A 26,365-nucleotide genomic window follows, 5' to 3' on the forward strand; every position below is an offset into this window, starting at 1 on the left:
TCATCGCAGGTGTCGCGTTGGATGTTGAGGCCTTGCGGTTTATGAAGGAACATATCAGGAGTTGTTGGAGCGCGCTGTCTGAACCATGTAGTGGATGGAAGAAAAGAGGAAAGCCTGTCTGTATTATTGATGTTTGACGAAGAGTATCTCCCTTCACATGTGAAGCTGGGATATGTGAGATATGCAGTGAGCGCTTTCGTGGCCAAGCCATGTTTTGCCGGAATTGCAAAATTGTTGAAGGAATGTTGTTGAAGAATCTGAGGATGTACGGTGTTGCAATTGTGCTGGAAATCACATTCCCAATTCCTCTGAGTGCCTGGTTAGGGTAAAGGAGTTTAAAATAGCAAGGGTCAGGGCTGTACAGCAGGTCTCCTACATGGAGGCACGTGAAATAGTTGAAGGAGCGAGTGGAGCTGATGATATGGCAGTGGACGCCCTGCAGCCTTTGGAGATTCAGAGTGTCGTTCAAACAGTTGAGGGAAGCTGATATGCTGATCGTGAAGAAGGTGGATTTTGTGGCATTTGTTGCACATGTGAATAATTGTACTGCCCAACTGAACAAGAAGTCCACGAAACTGGCCATAATTGTATCTACGGCTGAAAAGTTATTGGGTCTCCAGTACATTGCACGGAATACTGTCCAAAAATGCTCTTCCTTCTCAGGTCCCATAGCCTGTGTGGATCAGAGTTGACATTTTAACCTGACTAAAGAAGAACATTGATTTTGTTTCTTTGTCTTTTTTTAATTATTTGGAATCAATATTAGTGTTGTCTAAAATCTCGTACACTACCCTGTACAGTGACGGCATGCACCTCTGACGTATGTTTGCGGACCACCATAATACCATAGAAGAAGAAGAGGAAGAACAAGAAAAGCAACTTGAGCAACAAGATTTTTGCTCATGCTCAGTGAGCAAGTATTTTGACATGTTCTTCCTCTATCAGTTGAACACACACACAGCAAACCAATAAGCTGCATTCACATCCCCTCCACATGCAGATATAGATAGATATCACACTAAGACTCTTGTTCCCAGCCTAACAAGCAAGGATAAACAACAGGTTATTGGCAGAACACTTGACTGATGGTAAGTTTTCATTTCAGTTTGTGGAGAAAGTCTGATACTCTTTGGAGAAGTAGTTGTTTTTTATGGTGCTTTGTAGCCTATTTGATCTCTTATTGATATCAGGGGTGATAACATCAAATCTAAACTTTGGCTCTCTGCTCATCAGTATACCATTTGACCATGGATTTCATGTGTTTCAATTTCTGTAGCCTATATGTATCTTCTAACATTTATTGTGATCATCATAGTGTGTATATCTTAGTGTGACATGCGTCACTTAATTGTAATTAGTTCCAGGTGCTGCCTATGTGTGTGGGGCGGTATTTTGTATATAAATGCCCGGAGTTAAAGCTTTTTGAGTCGATGCGACATGACGGCAAATTCAACATACAAGAACCATTTGAACAGCTTGCTACTACAGCGGGTGAAGGAGTGGAAAGAGCATGGAGATATGGACATTATTGGAAAGAGGGGAAGAAGGAAAGGATCTAAGGGTAGAGAGAAGCGGTGTGGTGGGGAAGATTGGTGTCTAGTACAAAAAAAACATACGCGGTAGCTCAAAAGTTTAACCCGGCGAGAGCGAGGATGAATTACCTGCGGTGGCAGGTGCGGTGAAACCGCGGAGTTCGAGCCTCATCCCAATGATGATAAAGATGATTCCGGCACAGTCGGAGTGAGATTTTTTGATAAGAATGGATCCTTGCCTACTGGCTGATCCATATGTGGTGTCAGGTTGGGTGACTGCGCCCTGCTCTCCGGAGCAGGGCGCAGTTGAAAGGAGGAATAACTGGGGTGGCGTTAAGTGTTAAGGAGGATCAATTGAAATTGAAGATTCCCGGTGTCTGTGATGCCCGCCATTTGGTGTGATGCAGACCTGGTGGAGAGCGTGGTAAAACAGAAAAGACACTGTCTGTCCTGCTGAGTTTTGATGCAGAGTCTACCCGACAAGGTCAAGTTGGGATGTGTCAGTTATTCCATGAGAGCTTTTGTCCTGAACCCATTACGGTGTTTTAGGTGCCAAGCTTATGGTCATGTTGTAGCAGTGTGTAAGAGGGAGATTTATAGATGTGAGAAGTGTGCAAGAGGGCATGAGACAAAGAAATGTGTAGTGTCAATTGAATAAGTTGTGTGTTAACCCATGGTGCTGGACATCAGAGGTGTCCGGTGAGAGAAAAGCAGGTTGAGGTGGCCATTATCAGAGTATTACAGAAGGTGTCATATGCTGAGGCAGTGAAGAAAGTAGTAGAAGAAGATGGGTGCAGGGTGAGGGATCCTAAGAGGCTCCCTGTGAGTAGGCCAAGATCAGTAGAGAGTGATAGGAATAACATGTGCTTCAGTAAGGTTGGTTTCTTAGCGTTCATAGCCATGGTTATCAACTGTACCGCAGAAATTGAACATAAATGGCAGAAAATAGATATCGGGGTGGCAGCTGCAGAGAAGACTTGGGTGTACGAGATTTTACTGAAGAAGTGTTACAAGGTGTGTTGAACAATAGTGTCCCGTCCTCCCAGGCTGCGGGCCTGGTGAAGGATCGGATAGGGACAAATAGTGGAATAGTGGTGCGGTTTTAATGGGTGTAGGGTTAGTTGGTAGAGCAATTTTTCTTCGTTTTTTACCATCCTTTTTCCTTTCCCTTTTTGTGTCACTAAGTGTAATGAATTCACACTCCAGAACATTAGGCGGAAACCAGTGGAGGCTGCTAAGGGGAGGACGGCTCATAATAATGGCTGGAACGGAGCGAATGGAATGGCATCAAACACATGGAAACCATGTGTTTGCTGTATTTGATACCATTCCACCTACTCTGCTCCAGCCATTACCACGAGCCCATCCTCCCCAATTAAGGTGCCACCAACCTCCTGTGGCAGAAACACAGGTCTAGATAAGAGAAATATACACTGCTCAAAAACAAAGGGAACACTTAAACAACACAATGTAACTCCAAGTCAATCACACTTCTGTGAAATCAAACTGTCCACTTAGGAAGCAGCACTGATTGACAATAAATGTCACATGCTGTTGTGCAAATGGAATAGACAACAGGTGGAAATTATAGGCAATTAGCAAGACACCCCAATAAAGGAGTGGTTCTGCAGGTGGGGACCACAGACCACTTCTCAGTTCCTATGCTTCCTGGCTGATGTTTTGGTCACTTTTGAATGCTGGCGGTGCTTTCACTCTAGTGGTAGCATGAGATGGAGTCTACAACCCACACAAGTGGCTCAGGTAGTGCAGCTCATCCAGGATGGCACATCAATGCGAGCTGTGACAAGAAGGTTTGCTGTGTCTGTCAGCGTAGTATCCAGAGCATGGAGGCGCTACCAGGAGACAGGGCAGTACATCAGGAGACGTGGAGGAGGCCGTAGGAGGGCAACAACCCAGCAGCAGGACCGCTACCTCAGCCTTTGTGCAAGGAGGAGCAGGAGAAGCACTGCCAGAGCCCTGCAAAATGACCTCCAGCAGGCCACAAATGTGCATGTGTCTGCTCAAACGGTCAGAAACAGACTCCATGAGGGTGGTATGAGGGCCCGATGTCCACAGGTGGGGGTTGTGCTTACAGCCCAACACCGTGCAGGACGTTTGGCATTTGCCAGAAAACACCAAGATTGGCAAATTCGCCACTGGCGCCCTGTGCTCTTCACAGATGAAAACAGGTTCACACTGAGCACATGTGACAGAGTCTGGAGACGCCGTGGAGAACGTTCTGCTGCCTGCAACATCCTCCAGCATGACCGGTTTGGCGGTGGGTCAGTCATGGTGTGGGGTGGCATTTCTTTGGGGGGCCGCACAGCCCTCCATGTGCTCGCCAGAGGTAGCCTGACTGCCATTAGGTACCGAGATGAGATCCTCAGACCCCTTGTGAGACCATATGCTGGTGCGGTTGGCCCTGGGTTCCTCCTAATGCAAGACAATGCTAGACCTCATGTGGCTGGAGTGTGTCAGCAGTTCCTGCAAGAGGAAGGCATTGATGCTATGGACTGGCCCACCCGTTCCCCAGACCTGAATCCAATTGAGCACATCTGGGACATCATGTCTCCACCAACGCGACGTTGCACCACAGACTGTCCAGGAGTTGGCGGATGCTTTAGTCCAGGTCTGGGAGGAGATCCCTCAGGAGACCATCCGCCACCTCATCAGGAGCATGCCCAGGCATTGTAGGGAGGTCATACAGGCACGTGGAGGACACACACACTACTGAGCCTCATTTTGACTTGTTTTAAGGACATTACATCAAAGTTGGATCAGCCTGTAGTGTGGTTTTCCACTTTAATTTTGAGTGTGACTCCAAATCCAGACCTCCATGGGTTGATAAATTGGATTTCCATTGATTATTTTTGTGTGATTTTGTTGTCAGCACATTCAACTATGTAAAGAAAAAAAGTATTTAATAAGATTATTTCTTTCATTCAGATCTAGGATGTGTTGTTTAAGTGTTCCCTTTATTTTTTGGAGCAGTATATGAATAGGGAGGCTGTGACCGGCCTCACACCCCAGGGCAGTGTATGCACCTTTCAGTTGGTTGCGATCCGCCAATTCAAATTTAAAAAAAGAAGAGTTCAGCTGACCTGTCTACGAGCTACAGGTTTGTGTGCTCTTGGAGGTCAAGAGTGGGGACAGTGTGGCCTAATCCAAATCCGTTGTAAGTGTTCTTGCGCCATGAGTCCTCATATCCCTCCAGATCCGCTCTCCGTCTTCCTGAGAACGCCTTCCTCAACTACGCACTTTTCTAATTGTTGTTGAAATTTGATATTGAATCTAACTATTGGATATGTTGTTTTACAAGCGGTAGCGCTGAAGATCATGTTTGATATGTGCAGAGCGCTGCGATTATTGCTAGTTGATTATTAATGGTGATATTGAGAGAATGGCTGCTTGCTACTACAGAAAATAAAAAATAAACTTGCTGCTACAGAAGAAAAAAAAACCTTTCTATTGCAATATGTCTTGTCATTTCTATGCTCCACCCCTGACGTGAAGAACCTGTGTTTTGTTCATGTTTAGTAGTATTTAGTATTTATCCGAGGACCTCACCGTGTCAAACAAGGTGGCGTAGCGGCTGCAACCTTCAACTTCCTACATTAGGCTAACTTGTTAATGTGTTCATCATTAATCTTTTTGTATGACCATACTAGGTTATTATGTGTCTGCTTGGTTGCTAAATGTATCTTACCATCAGTTATGTGTGTTAATCGCTGCAATTTCCTCCATACGCAGCTATTTGGATTGACCAGTTTCCCTAAAAGGACGTCGTATGTGACCTAACATCCCTATCCGTAAGGGTTGTGTCAACACAGCACGGTGTTGTCATCATCCTTATCAAGTCAAATCAAACTGTATTTGTCACATGCGCCAAATACAACAGGTGTAGACCTTACTGTGAAACACTTACAAGCCCTTAACCAACAATGCAGTTTTAAGAAAATAGAGTTATGAAAATATTTACTAAATAAACTAATATAAAAAAAAAAATACTATCTTTCCCATCTAATTTCCTGTGCCTAAGCACTCCTTCCTGACTTTCTACTCTCATGCTGCTCTCGTTCTGTCTGGATATTATAGTCAGACCGCATGATTATGAGTCAGTTTATTGTATTGGCATGATGCATAGATCATGCATAGGACTATTTAAATCCACACGTGGAAAAACGCAAGTCTCTTGTCTATTGTGGAACCCAGGTCAGCAGGTCACATTCCAACACACAGTTGATCCTTTTCTCAAACACCAGCCTGAGAGGCTTGTAGGAAGTCATCAAAAAAGGCAGTGACTTTGTCATCTGCTATAGAATCACACAGTGTTCACAAAATGTAATCTCTACAACAGTGGATAATCAGCGTGTCCTTGTACTTCCAATCTGGTGTCAATCACTATCAACAGATATGAGAATAATCCATAACATTTTAGCATCAAGTCTAGTGACCATCAATCCACACCTTGAGTGTCACAAACAGAACACTGGAAATTGTATATTACAGAAACTCAAATATGCTAAACATTATGTCGATCACTCTAAATTAAATATGAACTTTAGTCATATTACATTTCCCCATTACTATGTGTGGTGAAAGACTAAATATCATTAGTCCTGCCTTTTCTGTTCTGTTCATTTTTTTTTGATGATTGTAACACTGATGAGTCATAATGTCAAATTCAGAGTCACAAACTAGAAACTGAACTGACCCCATTCCAATGTCTAGATTATCTCTATTCTGTAGGGCAGGGATGGACAACTGGCGGCCCGCGGACCAATAAAAAATACAAATAAACACTTTTTTTTGGGGGGGGGGGCTCAGTCGGGGTCTCAGCTTACTGTTGAGAGTTAGAGTAATAGAATACACAAGGTCCAATTTCGAAATTTGGTTGTGCATCAGCAGTCACTTAATTAGCCCATGTCATCTAAATATTTTTAGATTGGTAAGTTAGTCTAGCGGCCAGCTATCTAAACTCGTAGTAAGCATGGTTGATATACCGACTGGAGTGGGGCCCATTGATCATCAGTTATCATATTGAAAACGGCACCCCCCTATTGCAAAATGTGTAGAATTGCAGGACAGTAGCTGTAAAACTGTTAATTTTTCACTCTGCCCCTTGGGAAAATGAGTAGAACTGCATGATATTAGTTATAAAACTAACTGCAAAATCCACCGGACAGCTGATGAAACTGTGAGTTTGCACAATCAAAGAATTTCTACACCAACTGTCAGAAACCGTCTCAGGGAATCTTATTTGTGTGCTCGTAGTCCTCACCAGGGTCTTGACCTAACTGCAATTCGGCATCAGAACCAACTTCAGTGGGCAAATACTCACCTTCGATGGTACGCGCTCTTCACAGATGAATCCCGGTTTCAACAGTACCGGGCAGATGGCAGACAGCGTGTATGGCGTCGTTTGGGCGAGTGGTTTGCTGATGTCAATGTTGTGAACAGAGTGCCCCATGGTGGCGGTGGGGTTATGGTATGGGCAGGCATAAACTATGGACAAGGAACACAATTGCATTTTATTTATGCCAATCTGAATGCACATAGATACTGTGACAAGATCCTGAGGCCCATTGTCGTGCCATTCATCCGCCGACATCACCTCATGGTTCCTCATAATAAGGCACAGCCCCATGTCGCAATTCCTGGAAGCTGAAAATGTCCCACTTCTTCCATGGCCTGCATACTCTCCAGACATGTCACCCATTGAGCAAGTTTGGGATGCTCTGGATAGACGTGTATGACAGCGCGTTCCAGTTTCCGCCAATATCCAGCAACTTCGCACAGCCATTGAAGAGGAGTGGGACAACGTTCCACTGGCCACAATCAACAGCCTGATCAACTCTATGTGAAGGAAGTGTGTCGCGCTACAAGAGGCAAATGATGGTCCCATCAGATACTGAGTGGTTTTCTGATCCACGCCCCTACTTTGCGACCAACAGATTCATATCTGCATTCCCACTTGTGAAATCCATTGACAAGGCCCTAATACATTTATTTCAATTGACTGATTTCCTTATATGAACTATAACTCAGTAAAATCTTTGAAATTGTTGCATGTTGCATTCATATTTTTGTTCAGTGTAGATATAATGACGAGTTGCTTGTGCCACCGCCCTAACAATGGGATCCATTGCCCAAAAAGCGGAACGGTGGACTGTCAAGATCCCGTCTATTCCTCTCTTTAGATTGGTGGATACATGTTATTTTAATACTTTTTAAAATATTTGATGAGGAGTGTTGACGTCAACCACCTGTATTCAGTGGAGAGTGAGATGCATAGACCGTCTAACATTTCAACAGGGACAACTCCGATACAAAGTGCTTTTGCTCAAAGTTCCCGGGATATGTGTCACACACATCACACTTATATCAGTACACTCGTACAACCTAAGCATTACAAAACTTCTATTAGATCAAATTAGCCTTAGGTATCAAAATAGCAATATATTTTTTATCTTAACTAAATTCGACATACAAAAACATACAAAAACCATACAAAAACTCCTCACTTGCTTAATAAATAACGATCTGCTTAATGTGGACAGATTTTTGGAGGAGTAAACCCTCTCGCTTCGACTCTTCCTCTCTGCTTTAGGTAGGCCTAGACCAGAGTTGTATACTATGAAGCAAGCTAGATCTACTCAGGGTTTTCTAGAGTTAGTCAGCTTAAATTAGCTTCACATTTCAGCTCGGGTTTCATCTGTCCTTTGATGGAGGATATTGCTCATCCACCTGGCGCTTACTCTAGCCTCTACAGAATCGGTGTGCCCCCCCGCGGGATGGTTGAGCTAACGTGCGCTAATGTGATTAGCATGACGTTGTAAGTAACAAGAACATTTCCCAGGACATAGTAGACATATCTGATATGGGCAGAATGCTTAAATTCTTGTTAATCTAACTGCACTGTCCAATTTACAGTAGCTATTACAGTGAAAGAATACTATTCTATTGTTTGAGGAGAGTGCACAGTTATGAACTTGAAAATGTATCAATAAACCAATTAGGCACATTTGGGCAGACTTGATACAACATTTTGAACAATAATGCAATGGATCATTGAATCAGTCTAAAACGTTGCACATACACTGCTGCCATCTAGTGGACAAAATGTAAATTGCGCCTAGAGTCCTAAGCCTTTCTCTTGCATTTCAATGATGGAACAAAACAAAAAATAAATGTTTCTTTGCATTATCTTTTACCAGATCTAATGTGTTATATTATCCTACATTGATATCAAATTTCCACAAACTTCAAAGTGTTTCCTTTCAAACAGTACAAGAAAATGCATATCCTTGCTTCAGGTCCTGAGCTACAGGCAGTTAGATTTGGGTATGTCCTTTTAGGTGAACATTGAAATAAAAAAGGTTTGTAGGCTTGTAACTGCCCATGCTGAGACAATGCTGAAACATCAATCCATGTGCGACTCCGTGCCACATTTCCATTTGTGCCGAAATCAAAATGAAAGACAAGTTTAGGGAAATTCAGCAATGGTGGGGAAATTGGCTTTTTTGAAGTGCAGTCTTTATTTTATTACTGATATTCAATGCCGTCTTCGGTGTGCTTATCCCCCACTCCTATCAATAAAATAATAATATTTCCATACAAAAGTGTTACTGTGTGTGGAGGTTCAAATGCATTCTGTCATATTTAAATGTGTGATAGGTATTTTAACATTCAAAAAAAGGTTTTACAAACGAAAAAACATTGAGTTAATAAAGAATAGAATCAGTCATCTTCCTCAAACGATGGCGATGTAATCTTTGCGAGGTGGAGGGAATCTGATTTCATTGGTCCCCAACTTGTGGCTCAGACTCTTCATTCGGGATAAATGGAGTTAGCACGCCCTGGAGCAGGTTAGTTCTGAAGGATTCGTTGCCATAGAAATGTACCTGGCTAAAAGGTGAGCCACTTTCGTGGTACTGGTTATCCCGAGTTGAACTTGAGAGTGGACCAAAGTTATCTCGGTAAAAAATCTTAGCATGATCAATCAGCCATCTGCAGTGGCAATACCGCGTTTACTGCGATGCGGCCTCCACAGATGTCAGAGCAAACATACTTTTTACGCTTCGCAGAGCTGCTGTGAAGGAAGTTGCCAAGGAAGTGAGTTTGTGTTTATACAGGACCTCACGCCCCCACCTACCGTCAAAACAATTATGTAAACGCGGAGCTATACAGAGCACTTCGCGTTGTTACAACATTTGAGAGGCACACAGCAATGTTATATGGAGGTAGATTTGGCCTCCAGAGGTTCCGCGAATTGCGTCACACCCTCCATACGAATCCTCAGACCAAATGTTCAGATCGAAGCATACATTGGCTTTAACTCTTCAACCCTGATTTGTAGTATAGGGCTCTGAGCTCTGGCCTAAACCATCCATCGCAAGCCAAACAAAACAGACTCGAGGCAACAATCCCGTTGCAAGAAACATGAGCAAAGCAATGTATCTTAAGTTATTGGCCTCAAAAGGCACAAAAAAAACTCCTGTTTTACAGCCAAATTTATTTTTGTTCACCCTCCACACAGACACAAATATCACTCTTATCTCTTTAATGAAAGCAAAATTGTGTCCCTTGTACCTTATAACGTTGTTTATTGAACTATCACATAGACAAGACCAAATGGAAAGCAGTAGACTAGTGTTTTGGCAAAATATTCTAAAACTGTTTTCATCTTTTTTTTTCTTGCAGATATGGAACATTCAAGCATGTTCCTGTAACTGTCATTCATCATTGGCAACAATGAGTGTAGCACGTGACTCGTGTTACTTTGTAGCACAGTGCGAATTGTTTCAAATGTGATACATCTTGGAAGGTGTGACTTGCGCGCTACTACTACCGTGTACAGAATGGGCCAAACGTGCCGTGGTCTCTCGTACTCCACCGCCGCTCCAGGCAAAGCGAAGTGGAAACCAACCGAAACATCCAAACGACTCCCTATTCGCAGATGTACCAGCGAGGAGCGAAGGTGTGACCGGTTTTACAGGAATCGGAGGAAAACGAAGCAGTTGCCTTCGCCAAGCACAGGTCAACCAGAGGTAGGGCTGGTAATCGGATCAGGAAATTCGGAAACCCTTCGTGGTCACGGACGGGGGAAGTTGTTGAGAGGCCAGACTGAGTCGGGGGTAGTGGACCACACCACCCCGGTCGCCGAATATCCATCTGGAATTAATTATGAACATATACAGGCTCTCGACTGTGACGCTGTGAGCAAGGGAGCGGTCGACTCGTCCTTCGATGCGACGGGCTTGGAAACACGGGCCAGAGGATTCGACAGAACCCGCTGCGCAGTTACGCAGCGCAGCGGCCCAGAAACAACGGGAGAAGACCATGTCTGGAATGCCCCGGCTAGGGCCATGGAAAACCAGCCATTCGGATTTGATAAACAGGGTGGGGTTGCTTCGGAGGTCAGGGGGGTATCGGGGGCTGTACAACCGGATGGTTCAGTCCATTGGCGCACATCTGACAAGGAGAATTTAAGACGGACCCTGGCATCACTGAGCTTGCGTTTGGACGAACCTCTCACAAACGGCGTGTCAGAACCGATACGGTATGATATACCCCACACAGAGGTAGAAATGACCAAATCTAACTTTCTCACTGCTTCCCGTGAGCCCGAAGCTGTCAGGAAAAATGATCAAAACAGTTGTTCATTTGAGTCGGGGAACCAGGAGGACCCGTCGACCAACTCTCCAACACAGCCACACGGACAGGTCCAAAGTCCACTAGGTAGCCAAAGTTTCCCCGGTACTATCCCAAAGCTTATTATAACCAGAGATCTAAGCCCCAGTCTGACCCAGGAAACACTAGATCCAAGGACCATGGGACTCGGAGTCGGTGGATCATCGCTGGGACCACACGCCGATGAGTCCCCATGCTCGGACAGTGGCTGCGGAGGCTCCCCGGCGCTAATGCGCTTTCACAGAAAGCTCTCCAACTCGTCCTCCGCCGGCTGCTTGTCCTCCGCCTCGTCCTTTGAGGAGTCCGAGGATGACTTCACCGGCAGCGACATCGAGCCCAGCCTGTCCCCAGTCATATGCAACACGCTGGGCAGCCCAGACGAAGGCTCGGGGGTAAGTGTGCCATATATATATATATTTTTTTTTTACTGTGCGATAAATGTGGTGGAGGTCTGCTGACTAGAGGTTTATCATCTGTATGAAGTTGCATACAAAAACACACAGTAGTATTATGTTAAACTCCTTTGCTATAATCGGTCCTAAATGTTGGCTAGAATTGCCAAAGATGGGCACATAGATATACACACACAGGCCTATTTACTTTCTGTACACAAATAAATAAAGAGCGTTGCACACTCTCTATATAAACTCCGGGTGATTTATTGGGGTAAACTCTCTTTATTTGTATAGCTTGCAGTTTATTCACAGTTAGTCAGCACCTCTACACGAGATCATTTCTCTGGGTGTATGCCAGCTCGTGGTTTTTATTAGACAACTTTCTGTACACACACACACACACACTTCCATGCTACAGTTGTATGCCCTCATGCTATTGATATAAGGCCAAGTCTTTTTTTTCAGTTATGAGATGCACTATGATTAAAACGAATGGCCTAATGCGCAGAGCAGACGTTCACTGGTTTATGCATGTTCCAGTACCACACCCCCATTTGTTGACTTACACACTGCATGTCAATAAAACACACAGCACTCAAAAAATGTTAATTCCTCCGTGTCAGATGTACTCTTAGCTGACGTCTCTGTATCTCACTCACGTCACATACACAAAGCCACCAAGGCCATGTGCTCCTACCACAGGGTGTGTCGTGAATATTATTAGGTCAATGGCTGTGTCAAGAGTAAAAAAAAAAAAAAAATGGAACACGTATGGAGTTTGGAGTGCAATTGTATTTATACATAGATCAGAAAGGATCCGTTGGGAGTAAACAATATGATGGAAATCGGCTGGCCTATCAGAGGGCCAGGTTAACTTTTGGTGTCTCTTACATAATACTCCTAAGCCAATAAATAGGGCCTTTTTATTGGTGATCGTGAACCTTTGACTCCTGAGTGACTCTTCACCCATGACCCCCAACCACTATGACCCTTAACCGTGATTGTCGCCAATGAGCTCGGCTAGATTAACACAAGTTGTTCTTGTTTTGTCCCGTGTGTGATCCAGCTCTAGCCTTTTACGGTGGTAAATGTATGACGTTTCCCTCCCCAGTCAGAGGCCTTTGATGCGCCCTGACCAGAAATGCTTGGAATGACAGGAGCTCAAAAACAGGATGTCTTTCCTGGAAATGGACCAATTGAAAATCAGGCAAGCTCTCTTCCTGAACAGGAATGGTGTGAATCCTGGAAGTCACCACTGAGAAAGACTGTGGAAATACTAGAATTTCCACATGTTACATATCACCAACACACACACACACACACATTTTCTCTCTCTCTCCCTGTTACTTTCTGTCTCTCTCTGAGTGCATAATCAATGTGCCTTTGTTTGTGAGAGAAACTACTTCAGAAGGACATCTGTTCAGTCCTTGTTTGTTCATGTCTCTGAGAGGGAGATGGCCTTCCGAATAACACATAGTGACTGATCTATTTCGATGGCATTGGTGTGTGTGTGTGTGGTGAGAGTGAGCCTTAAGAAAATGTACCCAAACATCCTGAATTCAGCACTTAAGCCATAGCTCTATCCCTTTGCTCAAATCAAATTTTATTGGTCACATACACATGGTTAGCAGATGTTAATGCAAGTGTAGCGAAATGCTTGTGCTTCTAGTTCCGACCGTGCAGTAATATCTAACAAGTAACCTAACAGTTTCACAACAACTACCTTATACACACAAGTGTAAAGGAATGAATAAGAATATGTACATATAAATATATGGCTGAGCGATGGCCGAACGGCATAGGCTAGATGCAGTAGATGGTATAGAGTACAGTATATACATATGCGATGAGTATTGTAGGGTATGAAAACATTATATAAAGTGGCATTGTTTAAAGTGATCAGTGATACATTTGTTACATCCAATTTGTAATTATTAAAGTGGCTAGAGATTTGAGTCAGTATGTTGGCAGCAGCCACTCAATGTTAGTGATGGCTGTTTAACAGTCTGATGGCCTTGAGATAGAAGCTGTTTTTCAACTGTACGTTGTCTCGCTCTCTCTTTTCCTGACACATTTGCTTTATCTCCAATTCGCTTTATCTTCTGCGAGTTCAGATATTTCCATATTTGCGTGTGTCTGTGTCATCCTTGTTAACGCGTGAATGTAGTCTAGGTGAAAGGGTGTTGGTCAGCAGTTACCATCTTATAGATCACCCCCCACTACTGTTATGGTTGACTATCTGGAACATAGCGAAGTACCGAGGAGTGAGTGACTGTACTAGGGCATCCATTTTGGATCTAGCTGGTGTGATACGGCACCACTGAGGAGTGTTGTCGCTTGTGGTAGTATTGGGGCCTTTGTTGTTATTGACTTACTGTAGGCTTTCAAAGCGTGGCCAAACCAGTTGTTAATTTTTGTGCTTAATGATGTACATAGTAGACACTTGCCTGCTCACACTATACATATTCAGAGTTTAAGGCACGCGCTCGCACACTACACACTCTGCCGTCTCACATTCACAGCTCAGAGTGTGTCATGGAAAATTGGGCTGAAGGCAGTTGCGTTGCTAGGCGACATCATTGCCATATATGGCGCTGTTTCTTTTTTTTTCATTTTCTCTCTCTCCTTGGTCTGTATTTTGAATGTAACGTCTTGCATTATTCACATTTCTTTTAACCTATTTCGTAGTCTCTTTCTGGCTGCATCATCCCTTCATTTCTCTGACGCCATCTTCCCCCGTCTAGCCTTGCACCACGGCATAAGGTTTTCCGCTGATTCACAGGCAGTGGAACAGAATGCAGAGGAAAATATAGATAAGTGGAGGAGCGATAAAGTTCCCTCTCCACACACACACACACTCTACAATATACCCCACAACACATACCAGCTCATACAGAGCATGCTCCACGTGCATACACAAGAACCAACTGGTACACAAACTCCCGTTATGCAACTCACAATTGCGAACTTGCAGCACTCTCACACATATTTGTAAGTGTTCACAAAAGCAACACACATTTGTGTTAGACTTCTGTTTTTTTGGGGTGTGTTAACTGGGCTGTGGTTGAGCTCATGCCACAGAGAGCAGAAGGTTTGGTTTACATGTAAACGAGGCCTGAAAAAGAGCAGCATCACACCTAAAAGTAAGACCTCATTCAGCGATTTTTATTTATTTATTTTTTATTTTTTTTATGTTTTACGTTTCCTGTTGAAAAGCGATATCCCAAGATTTACTTAACAAAAGGTACATCTCAATAGGTGGTCCAGGTAAGTCATGACATAGTGTGTGTGTGGGGGGGGGGGCTTTCCTCTTTTGTTCTCCATTGCGCATCTATTGTTCCTCAAGCAAGGGGGAAGGCCATCAATCTGACATCACATTTACATTTTAGTCATTTAGCAGACGCTCTTATCCCGAGCGACTTACAGTAGTGAATGCATACATTTCAAACTTTTTATTTTTTTCCCCGTACTGGTCCCCCGTGGGAATCGAACCCACAACCCTGGCGTTGCAAACACCACGCTCTACCAACTGAGCCACACATCAAACTAACTCCTTGAAGTTTGCGGTTGTCTAAAAAAAACTATTTTGCGCAACATGTTGTAGTTTTTTTTACCCTCTAGTGTGTGTACTTTACTGTACACACACAGTACACACTTTATACTTGGGATATCACTTTTCAACAGAAAATAAATTAAAAAAATAGTTGGAGGACATCTTTAAAGACCACATCACACTGGTGTTGTGAGCACTAAAACAGGGAGTACCCCCCCCCTTTCTAAATCAAAAGCTTCATACCTCTCTCTCTGAGGGACAAAGAGAAACCGGACAGCGGGGGAGGGTTTAGAGGGAGCTATAGGGGAGTACTCTAGTGGATTTACATTTTCTTTGTTTAGTCCGGATAGTCCAATCAGTAACAATTGCCACTGTTTTCCAAGGAGATCTGGGTTTGAGAGAGCGAGAAAGAGGGAAAAAAACCTGGGTTAGTGGTATTTAGAAATGTTGTTTTCCTCTGAATATCCAATCCAGTAATTCACTTTGGCTCCAGCATGATGACAAAACAGAATTGGCTACGTTAGGTAGGTAGATGTCTTTTGCATTATACTCACACACTTCAAGGGTTTTGCCTTTTCCCCACTACTGCTCTCTCTCTTCTCTCTCTCTCTCACTTGTCTCTCTGGATTTACACGAGTAAAATATGTGTGGATATTTTGAAATCCTTTCATTTTCAATTTAGCTAACAGAGCAAAAATGCTGTGTGCTGGTATTAAGGTAATTCTTGCAGGAACATGTGGTGTGGGAGAGCCATTGTCTTTACACTATACTACTCAGGGGGTAGCTGGGGTAGATGTCTCCCACACGACCTCCGGACCTAGTCTATTTCCTGTGACTAGTATGTGTTGTCAAAGTAGTGTAGACTAAAGAGGTATTACAGTCATGTATGTCACTAGGGACTCTGGATTTCTGAGGACACAGGCTCAGTACAGGCTGATGGAGGGATTAGAGAAAGGGAGAGACTACTATAAACAGACTGAGAGGATATCAGAAAGGCAGTTGGTGTGAGAGAGGGGAAAGAAACTTGGAGAGGGAAAATTGACAAAGGGGGGCAGAGGTCATAATGAATTTGGAGGGAAAATTGAGCGTTAAATTACAGATTAGTGAGAGAGAGCGAGGAGGGAGAGTGACGAGTTAAAGAGCGAGCACGAGATGGGGAGGGAGAAGAGAATATCATGTAGGGAGACAGTGGTACAGTAAGAGGGTGACAAAATGCTGCTGAGAAGACCGAAACGAGTTGGTGTTAAAGATAAGGCAGTGAGAGAGGGGGAGGGCTCAGTGGGAGAGGGATTATAGTGTAACCTCATATGAGAGGGGAGGTTCACCAGAACACAAGTTAACAAAGCCAGGCAATTACATTGGTTGACTGCTAATGCTGCAGGGCTAACTGAGGGACAGATAGCTTCTATCAGTCAGAGGTAACGCTACATGCTCATGCTAGGCTAACAGTGACATACAGAGCGAGGGGCAAGGCTAAATGCTAACCCCGCTAGGCTAACTGAGGGACAGTCTGATGGAGCGCCGGACGCTCGTGGAGGTCACGTTTGGAGACCCTGTGCTGATGGTGCGGAGTGTGTGGGACTGGCTACGCTCTCACCTCCTCTCTGTGTCTGTGTGTGGCTGTGTCAGCGCCGGTCTGCTGCTCCACTACTGCTCTGTCTGCCAGGTAAGAGATGAGACGGAGAGACACAGATTAGAAGTACTGTTGGGAAGAGCTGAGATGGATGGGAGACGAATGTCAACAGGTGAGGGCAGGCTTAGATACAGTACGTTATACACTGGGTGGTTTTGATTGGCTGAAAGCCGTGGTATTTCAGACCATATACCACAGGTATGACAAAACATAGATTTTTACTCTTTTAATTACTACATCGGTAACCAGTTTATAATAGCAATAAGGGACCTCGGGGTTTGTGGTATATAGCCAATATTCCACGGCTAAGGGCTGTATCCAGGCACTCCGCGTTGCCTAAGAACAGCCCTTAGCCGTGGTATATTGGCCATATACTACACCCCCTCGGGCCTTATTGCTTAAGTATAGTATAACTAGGAGGTGAAGTCAGATCACCCTGGTCTTCTATAGTCATAGATATAATATACGTAGGTGTGGACAGGTGAAGACGTCAGGACCACGTTGTCGAACGTCGCCAATACAAATGCCACGAATAGAGCCGACGTGATTCCTTATTCGACTTGTCAGAGAGGCATGTTTGTTCCACATAGCGTATTTATATCTGAACATTCCACAACGCGCCCCTGGTGTAAATCCAGCATAGAAGGCTGTCTTTCTCTCCAGGAGTAGCTATGAGCTGGGCAGGTACACGGTATCTCCTCTCTCTGGTATGCTGGGTAGTCGCTGCTACAGACCCTGTCCTATCTAGTTGAGGCAGGTCTCTACAGGTGAGTTAGATCATCCTCCTACAGCGAGAAATACATCTGCTTTGGCATGAGCTAATATGGACGGGTCTGTAGGCTGGGTCAGGTGTATATTGTCTCTGTTAGGTCCGACACAATCAAATCTTGTGTCTTTATTTGACCAGGTTTGTGACACCTAGGAGCTGTCTTTTTTTATTAGGAAAAAGTGTAATAATGTCATGGGTGTTAATAAGGTGCTCTGAGTTGACGTCTCCATCTGGGCTAAGGCGGTGGTAAGCCAGGGTGGATTTATGATGATGGTTGCTGTCCGAATAGACGTCAGGGCTGTAGGTCAGAGCTTCACAACTGTTAGTTTTTGACCTTGTGGTCAGAACAGAGCTTTTCTGTTCCTCTTGTGGACAACACCGATGTCCAGAATGTCACTACTGACGTGTGTGTGTGTGTGTGTGTGTGTGTGTGTGTGTGTGTGCGCGCGTGTGTGTGTTTCATGGCTGCTATCGTTATGACAGAAGCCAGACGCATTCCAAGAGTGTGGTGTAGGATGAAGGGAAGAAAAGACGGAGGAAGGGGCCAAAGGGACAGAGCCCTGCTGTTAATAGTGGAGTAGAGGGGATTAGGATGACCGCGGGAAGCAGTGAGTGAAGGCAGGAGAGAGAGAGAGAGAGAGAGAGGGAGAGTGATACTTTGATGAAGGGAAAAGTATGGGGATTAAGAAAAGGAGAAGTGAGGTCAGAGTTTGGGCAAGAGTGAGGGAAGGAGAAAGAAGATCAAGTGAGAGGTTCCGTGTCATCAGTCTCCTCTCCAGGGTCATTCAGGTCAGGTAATAATGAAGGAGGTGGAGATGGGAGGATGGGGGGGTGAAATCTAATAGAGGGGACTGAGTTACATCTGACCCCCCCCCCCCCCCCGGCCATTCATTAAGCTGTCTGGCCTGAACTGCAGGAGAGAGCGAGTGGGAGATAAACGAGTGGATGAGAGAGGGGAGTGAAAGAGGAGAAGATGGCTGTTTAGAAGGGGTATAGACCCCCTGGAGTGGCACCCAATGCTCAGCTCAGAGAGGGACAGAGAGAGAGAATGATAGATAAAGTGATTGACTTAGCTGAACGCACAGGTAGATATGTATAGGCGTAGGGTGACTAGGCAACAGAATGTAAGATAAAACAGAGCAGCAGCAGCTTGCATGTGAGTGGGTGTGTAGAGTCAGTATAAATGTATGTGTATATTATGTACGAGTGAGCAAATGGAGTGTGTGTGTGTGTGTGTGTGTGTGTTGGAGTGACCGTGTGTGAGTGTGCATAGAGACAGTGCAAATACAGTCCATGTGGCTATTTTGTTAGCCATTTATCAATCGTATTGCTTGGGGATAGAAGCTGTTCAAGAGCCTGTTGTCCGACTTGATGCGCCGGTACGTCTTGCCGTGCGGCAGCAGAGAGAATAGTCTACGGGTTGGGTGGTTGGAGTCTGTTTCCTGTAGTCCACGATCAGCTCCTTGGTCTGGCTGACGTTGAGGGAGAGGTTGTTGCTCCGGCACCACACTGTCAGGTCCTCCTCCCTGTAGGCAGACTCATCGTCGCCGGTGATCAGCCCTACCACTGTTGTGTCGTTAGCGAACTTGGTAATGGTGTGTGTGTGCGCGCACTCGTGGATGAACAGGGAGTACAGGAAGGGACAAAGAACACGCCCCTGTGTTATGGGTCAGCGCGGTGGACGTAATGTTGCCTACCCTCACCACCTGGGGTCGGCCTGTCAGGAAGCCCAGGATCCAATTGCAGAGGGACGTGTTCAGACCCAGAGTCCTAAGCTTGGTGACGAGCTCGGAGGGGATAATGGTGTTGAACGCTGAGCTGTAGCCAATGAACAGCATTCTCACATTGGTATTCCTCTGATCCAGGTGGGTGAGGGCAGTGTGGAGAGCAGTTGAGATTGCGTCGTCTATGAATCTGTTGGGGCGGTATGCAAATTGGAGTGAGTGGGATGGCGGTGTTGATGTATGCCATAACCAGCCTTCCAAAGAACTTAATGATTACAGAAGTGAGTGCTACAGGGCGGTAGTCATTGTGGCATGAAGCCTTAGAGTTCTTAGAAACAGGGATGGTGGTGGTCACCTTAAAACATGTGGGGAATACAGACTGGGACAAGGAGAGGTTGAAAATTGTGAGTGTGAATGTGTCGTCTGCTCTGAGGCAAGGGTTATGTTTGGGTTAAGCTGGTAAAGAGCTTTAGAGCTCGGAAGTCTCTGTTGGCATTGACCAGCCACGGGACTCTGACTACTAGGCTTACAGGCCTGCTCTGGCTCTGTTCTTTACCATGCATTCAGTATCCACAGTGTCTCATAGTAGGAGTGTTGATTTAGGATCAGTTTGCCTTTTAGATAATAATGAATAATATATTTTTTATTTAACCTTAATTTAACTAGGAAAGTCAGTTAAGAACAAATTCTTATTTACAATGACGGCCTACCCCGGCCAAACCCGGACGACGCTGGGCCAATTTTGCGCCACCCTATTGGTCTCCCAATCACGGCCGGATGTGATTCAGCTTGGATTCGAACCGGGGACTGTAGCACTGAGATGCACTGCCTTAGACCGCTGCGCCACTCGGGAGCCCTGGACAGATCCTAGATCAGCACTCCTATTCTGAGATATTTTATGAATAGTCTTTTTTTTTACTACTCCGTTCCTCACTCTCTGCATTCAGCACAAAGTTACAGCAGTCCAGTAGAAAGAATGCGTGAGTGTGGAATCAGGCAAACAGACAAACATTGTCTGGGTTTGTTTGGTTGTAGTGGGCTGTAGTGAAGTGGGGCATGCATTCTTTCGCAGACTGGGGATTGTTAATGATCATTAAAGACTGGTTTATGATACACTGTCCTTCCACTGAATTACTTCTTTGATGAGGACCTCTGCCTCCCTCTTCTTTCTCTTGTCTCTTTTCTCAAACATTTTGTCTTCCCTACCTTTGCGCTCTCCTTCTGTCTCTCTATCTGTCTCTGTCCCTATCTCTTTCTGTTTCTCTCTCTCTCTCTCTCTCCCTTCTGTGAATTCCCACACACATACAGTATCATTTCCTAGTCAGTGACGTGTGTGTATAATCGATGCTGTGTGTTCTCCTCTGCTTGCTTGCGTCAAAGGCCCTTGCATAGTGACCTTGCTGTATTTTTCCAATAAAGATAAACCAACTCTATACACACACACACACACTTACTGCACGTACACACATTCACAGATACCCAAGCAGACTCGCAGCAAACCCACACACTCCCACACCTACTCAATCAAACTCACACAGTGTTCCTGTGTAGGCCAGGGGCGTGTGTTTTCGTTATTATTCAGATTTTTTTACTGTGGAACCAGTGTGATGGTTCTGGTCAATGTTTTGCGAACGGGGGCTGTGAGAAACGTGTACCTGGCCTTGGCTCAAGTGGGCTGGGACTTCTCACTCTCTCCCTCCTGTCGATTCTGCATAAATGTCTCTGTGGTGTGTCTTTTTTAGATCATTTGTTTTCAAACTATTTTGACCAACCTCTCAAATGGTCTTATGACCCACTGATAAGTGAAACAACATTTTCTATCCAGTTTTCTGCTGTGGCCCGAGTAGGAATGAGTCAGGACAACCATGTTTAAACCACTAGTTTAGCTGACTGGTGGTGTGTAACCCATCTTGTTGCTTCTCTCCTTCCAGACCAAGCAGTGGCAGAAGCTGAAAACTATGGTGCACTGGTCTCCCTTCGTTGTGTCCTTTAAGAAGCGCTATCCCTGGGTGCAGCTCGCCGGCCACGCAGGTATACACCACTCTTTGTTTCTCTCTCTCTGCTTTCTCTCTCTCTCTCTGTGTGTTTCTCTGTCCCTGCTGACCTTTCTTTCACACATTCTCTCTGGTCTCTCTCTCTCCCTCCTCTGTCTCGTAGGTAACTTCCATGCGGGGGAGTATGGGCGTTTGTTGAAGCGTTACTGTGAGTGTGAGCAGCTGTGCCTGTCGAAGCTGATGGGGGACACACTGCGGCCCTATGTCCCTGGCTACTACGGCGTGGTGCAGAGGGACGAACAGGACTACAACCTAATGGACGACCTCCTGGCTGACTTTGACTCTCCCTCCATCATGGATTGCAAGATGGGCAGCAGGTGAGAGAACAGGGGAAGAGTTTGTATTTATTTTTTAATTATTATTATTTTTACCCCCTTTTCTCCCCCTTTTCAATCTTGTCTCATCGCTGCAACTCCCCAACGGGCTCGGGTGGCGAAGGTCTAGTCATGTGTCCTCCGAAACATGACCCTCCTAACCGCGCTTCTTAACACCCGCCCGCATAATCCGGAAGCCAGCCGCACCAATGTGTCGGAGGAAACACCATTCAACTGACTACCGGGGTCAGCCTGCAGGTGCCCGGCCCACCACAAGGAGTTTCTAGAGCGCGATGAGCCACGTAAAGCCCTCCCGGCCAAACCCACCCCTAACCTGGACAACGCTGGGCCAATTATGTGCCGCCCTTTGGGACTCCCGATCACGGCCAGTTGTGATACAGCCCGGGATTGAACACGGGTCTGTAGTGATGCCTCTAGCATTGCGATGCAGTGCCTTAGCCTGCTGTGGCACTCAGGAGGCCCCGAGTTAGGTGTTTCAGTACTGAGCTGGAAAATAATAGGCAGAATCTACCACACACCCAAAACCGATTTAGTGAATGCGCTGGAGGCAAAAATTAGCTGAGCTTTCAGTCAGTCCACCTTCATCAGTGCAAAACTAAATCCTGCATGCCCTGAGACTCTCCAGGACCAATGCTGGAGAGGAGATCACTATTGTTAGGTAACTCCGCTGTTCGATAATGAGCTGGCCCACTAACCCTGTCTTCCCTGTCCTATCAGGACTTACCTGGAGGAGGAGCTACTGAAGGCCAGGGAGCATCCGCGGCTCCGCAGGGACATGTATGAGAAGATGGTGGCCGTGGACCCCGGGGCCCCTACGGATCAGGAGAGAGCCCAACAAGGCATCCTGAAGCCCAGATACATGCAATGGAGAGAAACCCTCAGCTCCACTGCCACCCTGGGCTTCCGTATCGAGGGCATCAAGGTCAGGGGGCACACTGGGTTATACTGGGGGTCAAAATGAGGGGATTGGAAAAAAGTAGTTTTAGTTTTTCAAATGCATGTGCACAGTAACTTGTTCCAGGTCACAATAATGAGACAAGGAAATGGGTATGATGGATCCGCACTCAAAAAGATATCACATAAAGCTTACATCATTTTTTATTTAAAACGTTTATTTTCACTGCATCAATAACGAGACTAAATACTGTTTGTCATTTGTGCTGTGCAGAGAGCAGACGGGACGTGTAACACCAACTTTAAGAAGACCAAACACAGGGAGCAGGTCATGCAGGCCCTGGGAGACTTTGTGGATGGGAACATTCAGATCCTGGTACGTGTTTCTAGAGGGACATTTAGCCAGGTGGCACATAAGGGAACTTGAGTTCTAGGGGAGCTAATCAGCCCCTTCAGATTGACCGTCTGTTTGACTGTCTCCCCTTCTCTCTCTGGTAGAAAGTCTACCTGCAACGTCTGAAGGAGCTGCGATCCGTGCTGGAGAAATCACAGTTCTTCAGAACACATGAGGTAACACACAGAAACGCCATTGAACTCTGCTTTTCTTACTGACAATAAATTAAGACAATATTTACAGTAATGTTCGGTATGATTACTTTCCCTCAACAAACCTCTTTGCTGGGTTATGATTCAATGTGATTGATATGAACATGATTGAAATTCCTTATTAAAGCTGCAATATGTGACTTTTTGGGCTACCTAACCAAATTCACATAGAAATGTGAGTTAAAGATCTGTCATCCTCATTGAAAGCAAGTCTAAGAAGCAGACGATCTGTTCTATGTGCCCTAATAATTTGATTTGATTTTAATTGAACCTTTAACTAGGCACGTCAGTTAAGAACAAATTCTTATTTACAATGACGGCCTAGCACGGCCAAACCCTAAACCTATTTTACTTTCAGTTTTGTACACCAGCTTAAAATACAATATTTTTCGTTATGGAAAAGATATTTCAAAGTGGTTTAGATGGTATAATGATTCTGTACACTATACATGCTTGTTTTGTCACAAACTGAAATTAGGCAAACTATTATAATTTTAACAACCAGGAAATGGTGGAGCGATTTCTGCATAGTGCAGCTTTAAAACACTGACATACTGAACTCGACTGTCCTGTTTTCTCCCAGGTGGTGGGCAGCTCCCTGCTGTTTGTGCATGATGCGTCGGGGCAGGCCCGTGTGTGGATGATAGACTTTGGGAAGACTGTGCCCCTGCCTGACCTCCTCACCCTGGACCACCGGACCCCCTGGATGGAGGGCAACCACGAGGATGGCTACCTGTGGGGTCTGGACAATCTCATAGACATCCTCAGTACCATGCTCCCCCCCAGCCCTTGAGAGAGAGAGAGAGAGAACACTCTCATCTTTGTCAGAGCAGAGGATGTCGTTGGGGTCGAACAGATGGAACTGGTCATTACCCAAAGTAGATGTGAGACTGGAGAGATGGAAAAGACGATGACCGTGAAAGAGAGCGAGGGAGCACATGGAGCAGGGTGGACAGAGTGAGGAACCAGTGGTGTGTCATCCCTTCTCTCATTATAAGAGCTATGACGTCAACTATCACTGCCACACACACACACTACCTGCATATTATCACAAGTATGATGATAATGTACTGAACTTTTCCAATGAGATATATCCTCCTCAAGTGACCTTAGAGGAGCAATGTTTTATTTTCACTATGGACCACTTGACTTTATGCTTTTAAAACTATTTTATATATATGTCAACACTAGAAACACTGGAAAAACATGTATATTTTCAACTTTATCCGGTGCTCAGCCTTTTAATGTAAATACAGTTCTATTTAATTTGTTTGGCTTCACAAATAGCCTCTTTACTCTTTGTACTTTTTTTCTGTGCCTAGATAGGTTTTTTTGTGTTTTTTTTTTATCATTCCAAAGTTTGCTGGAGAGTTAACCCAAAGTATGAACTGATGTGTGTAACATATTTTTTTCTAAGTTGGTTTGACCCATGGTGAAAACTGGAAGCTGTTGTTGATTAGTCTGACCTGCGTATTGGCGGAGTTGACCCAGCAGATAAATTAACAGTGATTCCCAACCAGGGGTACTAGGACCCCTGGGGGTACTTGGTCCATCCACAGGGGGTACTTGAGAAGACTCAGGAGACCATAGGACTACTGGTAAAATGCACACGAGGGGCTACTTCAGGGGTACTCTGGGCAGAGCAACATTCAGTTGGTGGTACGGTAACACGATAAAGGTTGGGAACCACTGAACTAATAGATAAGATAAATGTTTTTTCTTCTTTAATTTCCCTCCTAGTGGGCACATGCCTTGGTGGTCACGATAACTAGACTGTATTGCACAAATGGGTACCTCACAAAAGCCACTGAACAAAACTAGCCCTGCCTGTGTGTCCCTGAATATGGATTCGGTCTGGTGTCCCAGGTTCTTTTATAAGCAAACCATTTCCCGGTGAATGTCAGTTGACTCATCTGTATAATTGTGATCATTACTCCTTTAGTTCAATGATACTTACTTTTTCTGGGATGGGTAACGATTGGCCTGACAACTGAAATTACTAGTTGAACAAGTCACCTGAAACTGGAATGAATGAGCTACTGATTCTTATGACACGTTCATCCACACATCAGACTTTAATGTGAATCTGATTTAATATAGAATGATTGAGATCAAAGATGACATTGTGGTGACTATTTTTTTCTAATTGAAGGAGGATTCTGAATCTGCCCTTCTTTTGGTACACTTTTTCTTGAGATAATGTTGGTTTAACACTACCATTCCTCTAAGTTTAGATATAAATATGCAAACACAAACGACAGTGACAGTCGTCAGTTTTTAATGCGTTTCTGCTGATGACCGTATTTGACACCTTTTCTGAACGGTGTCAGGTCTTGTGTCTCTGGATTTGTAGATCTGTCAGCCAACATTCCCATCCAAGTCTTACTCCATATTTTTCAACAGTCAGACAACAGTGTTTGTGTATTTGTGGTGTGAGCAGATTTCTCTAGCTAGGAAATAGAGGGGTTCTGTGTGTGACTGACTGATATGTTGATGTCAGCATTGACATCATGGAACTGGAATCCTGTTTCTACTGTTGACATCTCTCAAATATTCCACACCATAAAAGTACACATTTTGGGAGTATATATTCTGGAACAATGTATTGTTTACAAAGTCTATCTTAAGTACCATGTATCCTCTTCTTTATCTTAACCTGACAGTTACCAGCTTTCAGACTGCTTGGGTTGTGTGTGGCTGAGAGCTGGACTGTGTATTAGGGTAGGTCTACGATGTATATTTTATCGTTTGGATAAGTCTTTCCTCTGTGCTGTACTTCAGGAGACAGTGCATTACAAGATGCTGGGGGACACAACTATGAATGTTAAGAGGATTGAGACTGGTCCTTGCTCTCTTTGTCTAGAATACCATGGATTGCAATAAACTGGAACTAAAAGCTCAAGTCTTTCTAATCTGAAACCCCTTGTCTCCACATTATTCGACACCAAACTTATCAGAAGTATGAATCATATTGATGGAAAGGGTTTTTACATTCCCCTACGCATGTATTTGGATAGTGAAGCAAATGTATTTTTTAATGTGGCTCTTTTCTCCAGCATTTAAAATTTGAGATACTGTTTCATGTTAGGCGATAGTATAGAATATCAGCTTTATTTGATGGTATTTTCATACATATGTTTTACCATTTGGAAATGAAAGCACTAAGTATTTGGACAA

At 44.6% G+C, this 26,365-nt stretch overlaps 1 protein-coding gene across 2 annotated transcripts; it reads left to right on the forward strand.

Moving 5' to 3' along the window:
- The first annotated feature begins 941 nt into the window (after positions 1-941).
- Positions 942-26,107, forward strand: LOC123729224 (inositol-trisphosphate 3-kinase C). 2 transcript variants are annotated; one of them, XM_045703499.2, is made up of 8 exons: positions 942-1,088; positions 10,236-11,617; positions 21,231-21,330; positions 21,457-21,670; positions 22,406-22,610; positions 22,857-22,958; positions 23,081-23,152; positions 23,772-26,107. In XM_045703499.2, exons 2-8 carry the CDS (start codon positions 10,394-10,396, stop codon positions 23,979-23,981), a joined length of 2,127 nt encoding a protein of 708 aa, XP_045559455.1. In that variant the 5' UTR covers positions 942-1,088; positions 10,236-10,393; the 3' UTR covers positions 23,982-26,107. The 2 variants fall into 2 exon arrangements, with proteins under 2 accessions (XP_045559455.1, XP_045559456.1); XM_045703500.2 differs by lacking the exons at positions 942-1,088; positions 10,236-11,617 and adding an exon at positions 15,986-16,839.
- The last annotated feature ends 258 nt before the right edge of the window (positions 26,108-26,365 follow it).

This window comes from Salmo salar, chromosome 20, assembly GCF_965601325.2.
Source record: "Salmo salar chromosome 20, fSalSal1, whole genome shotgun sequence".
Taxonomy (NCBI): Eukaryota; Metazoa; Chordata; class Actinopteri; order Salmoniformes; family Salmonidae; genus Salmo; species Salmo salar.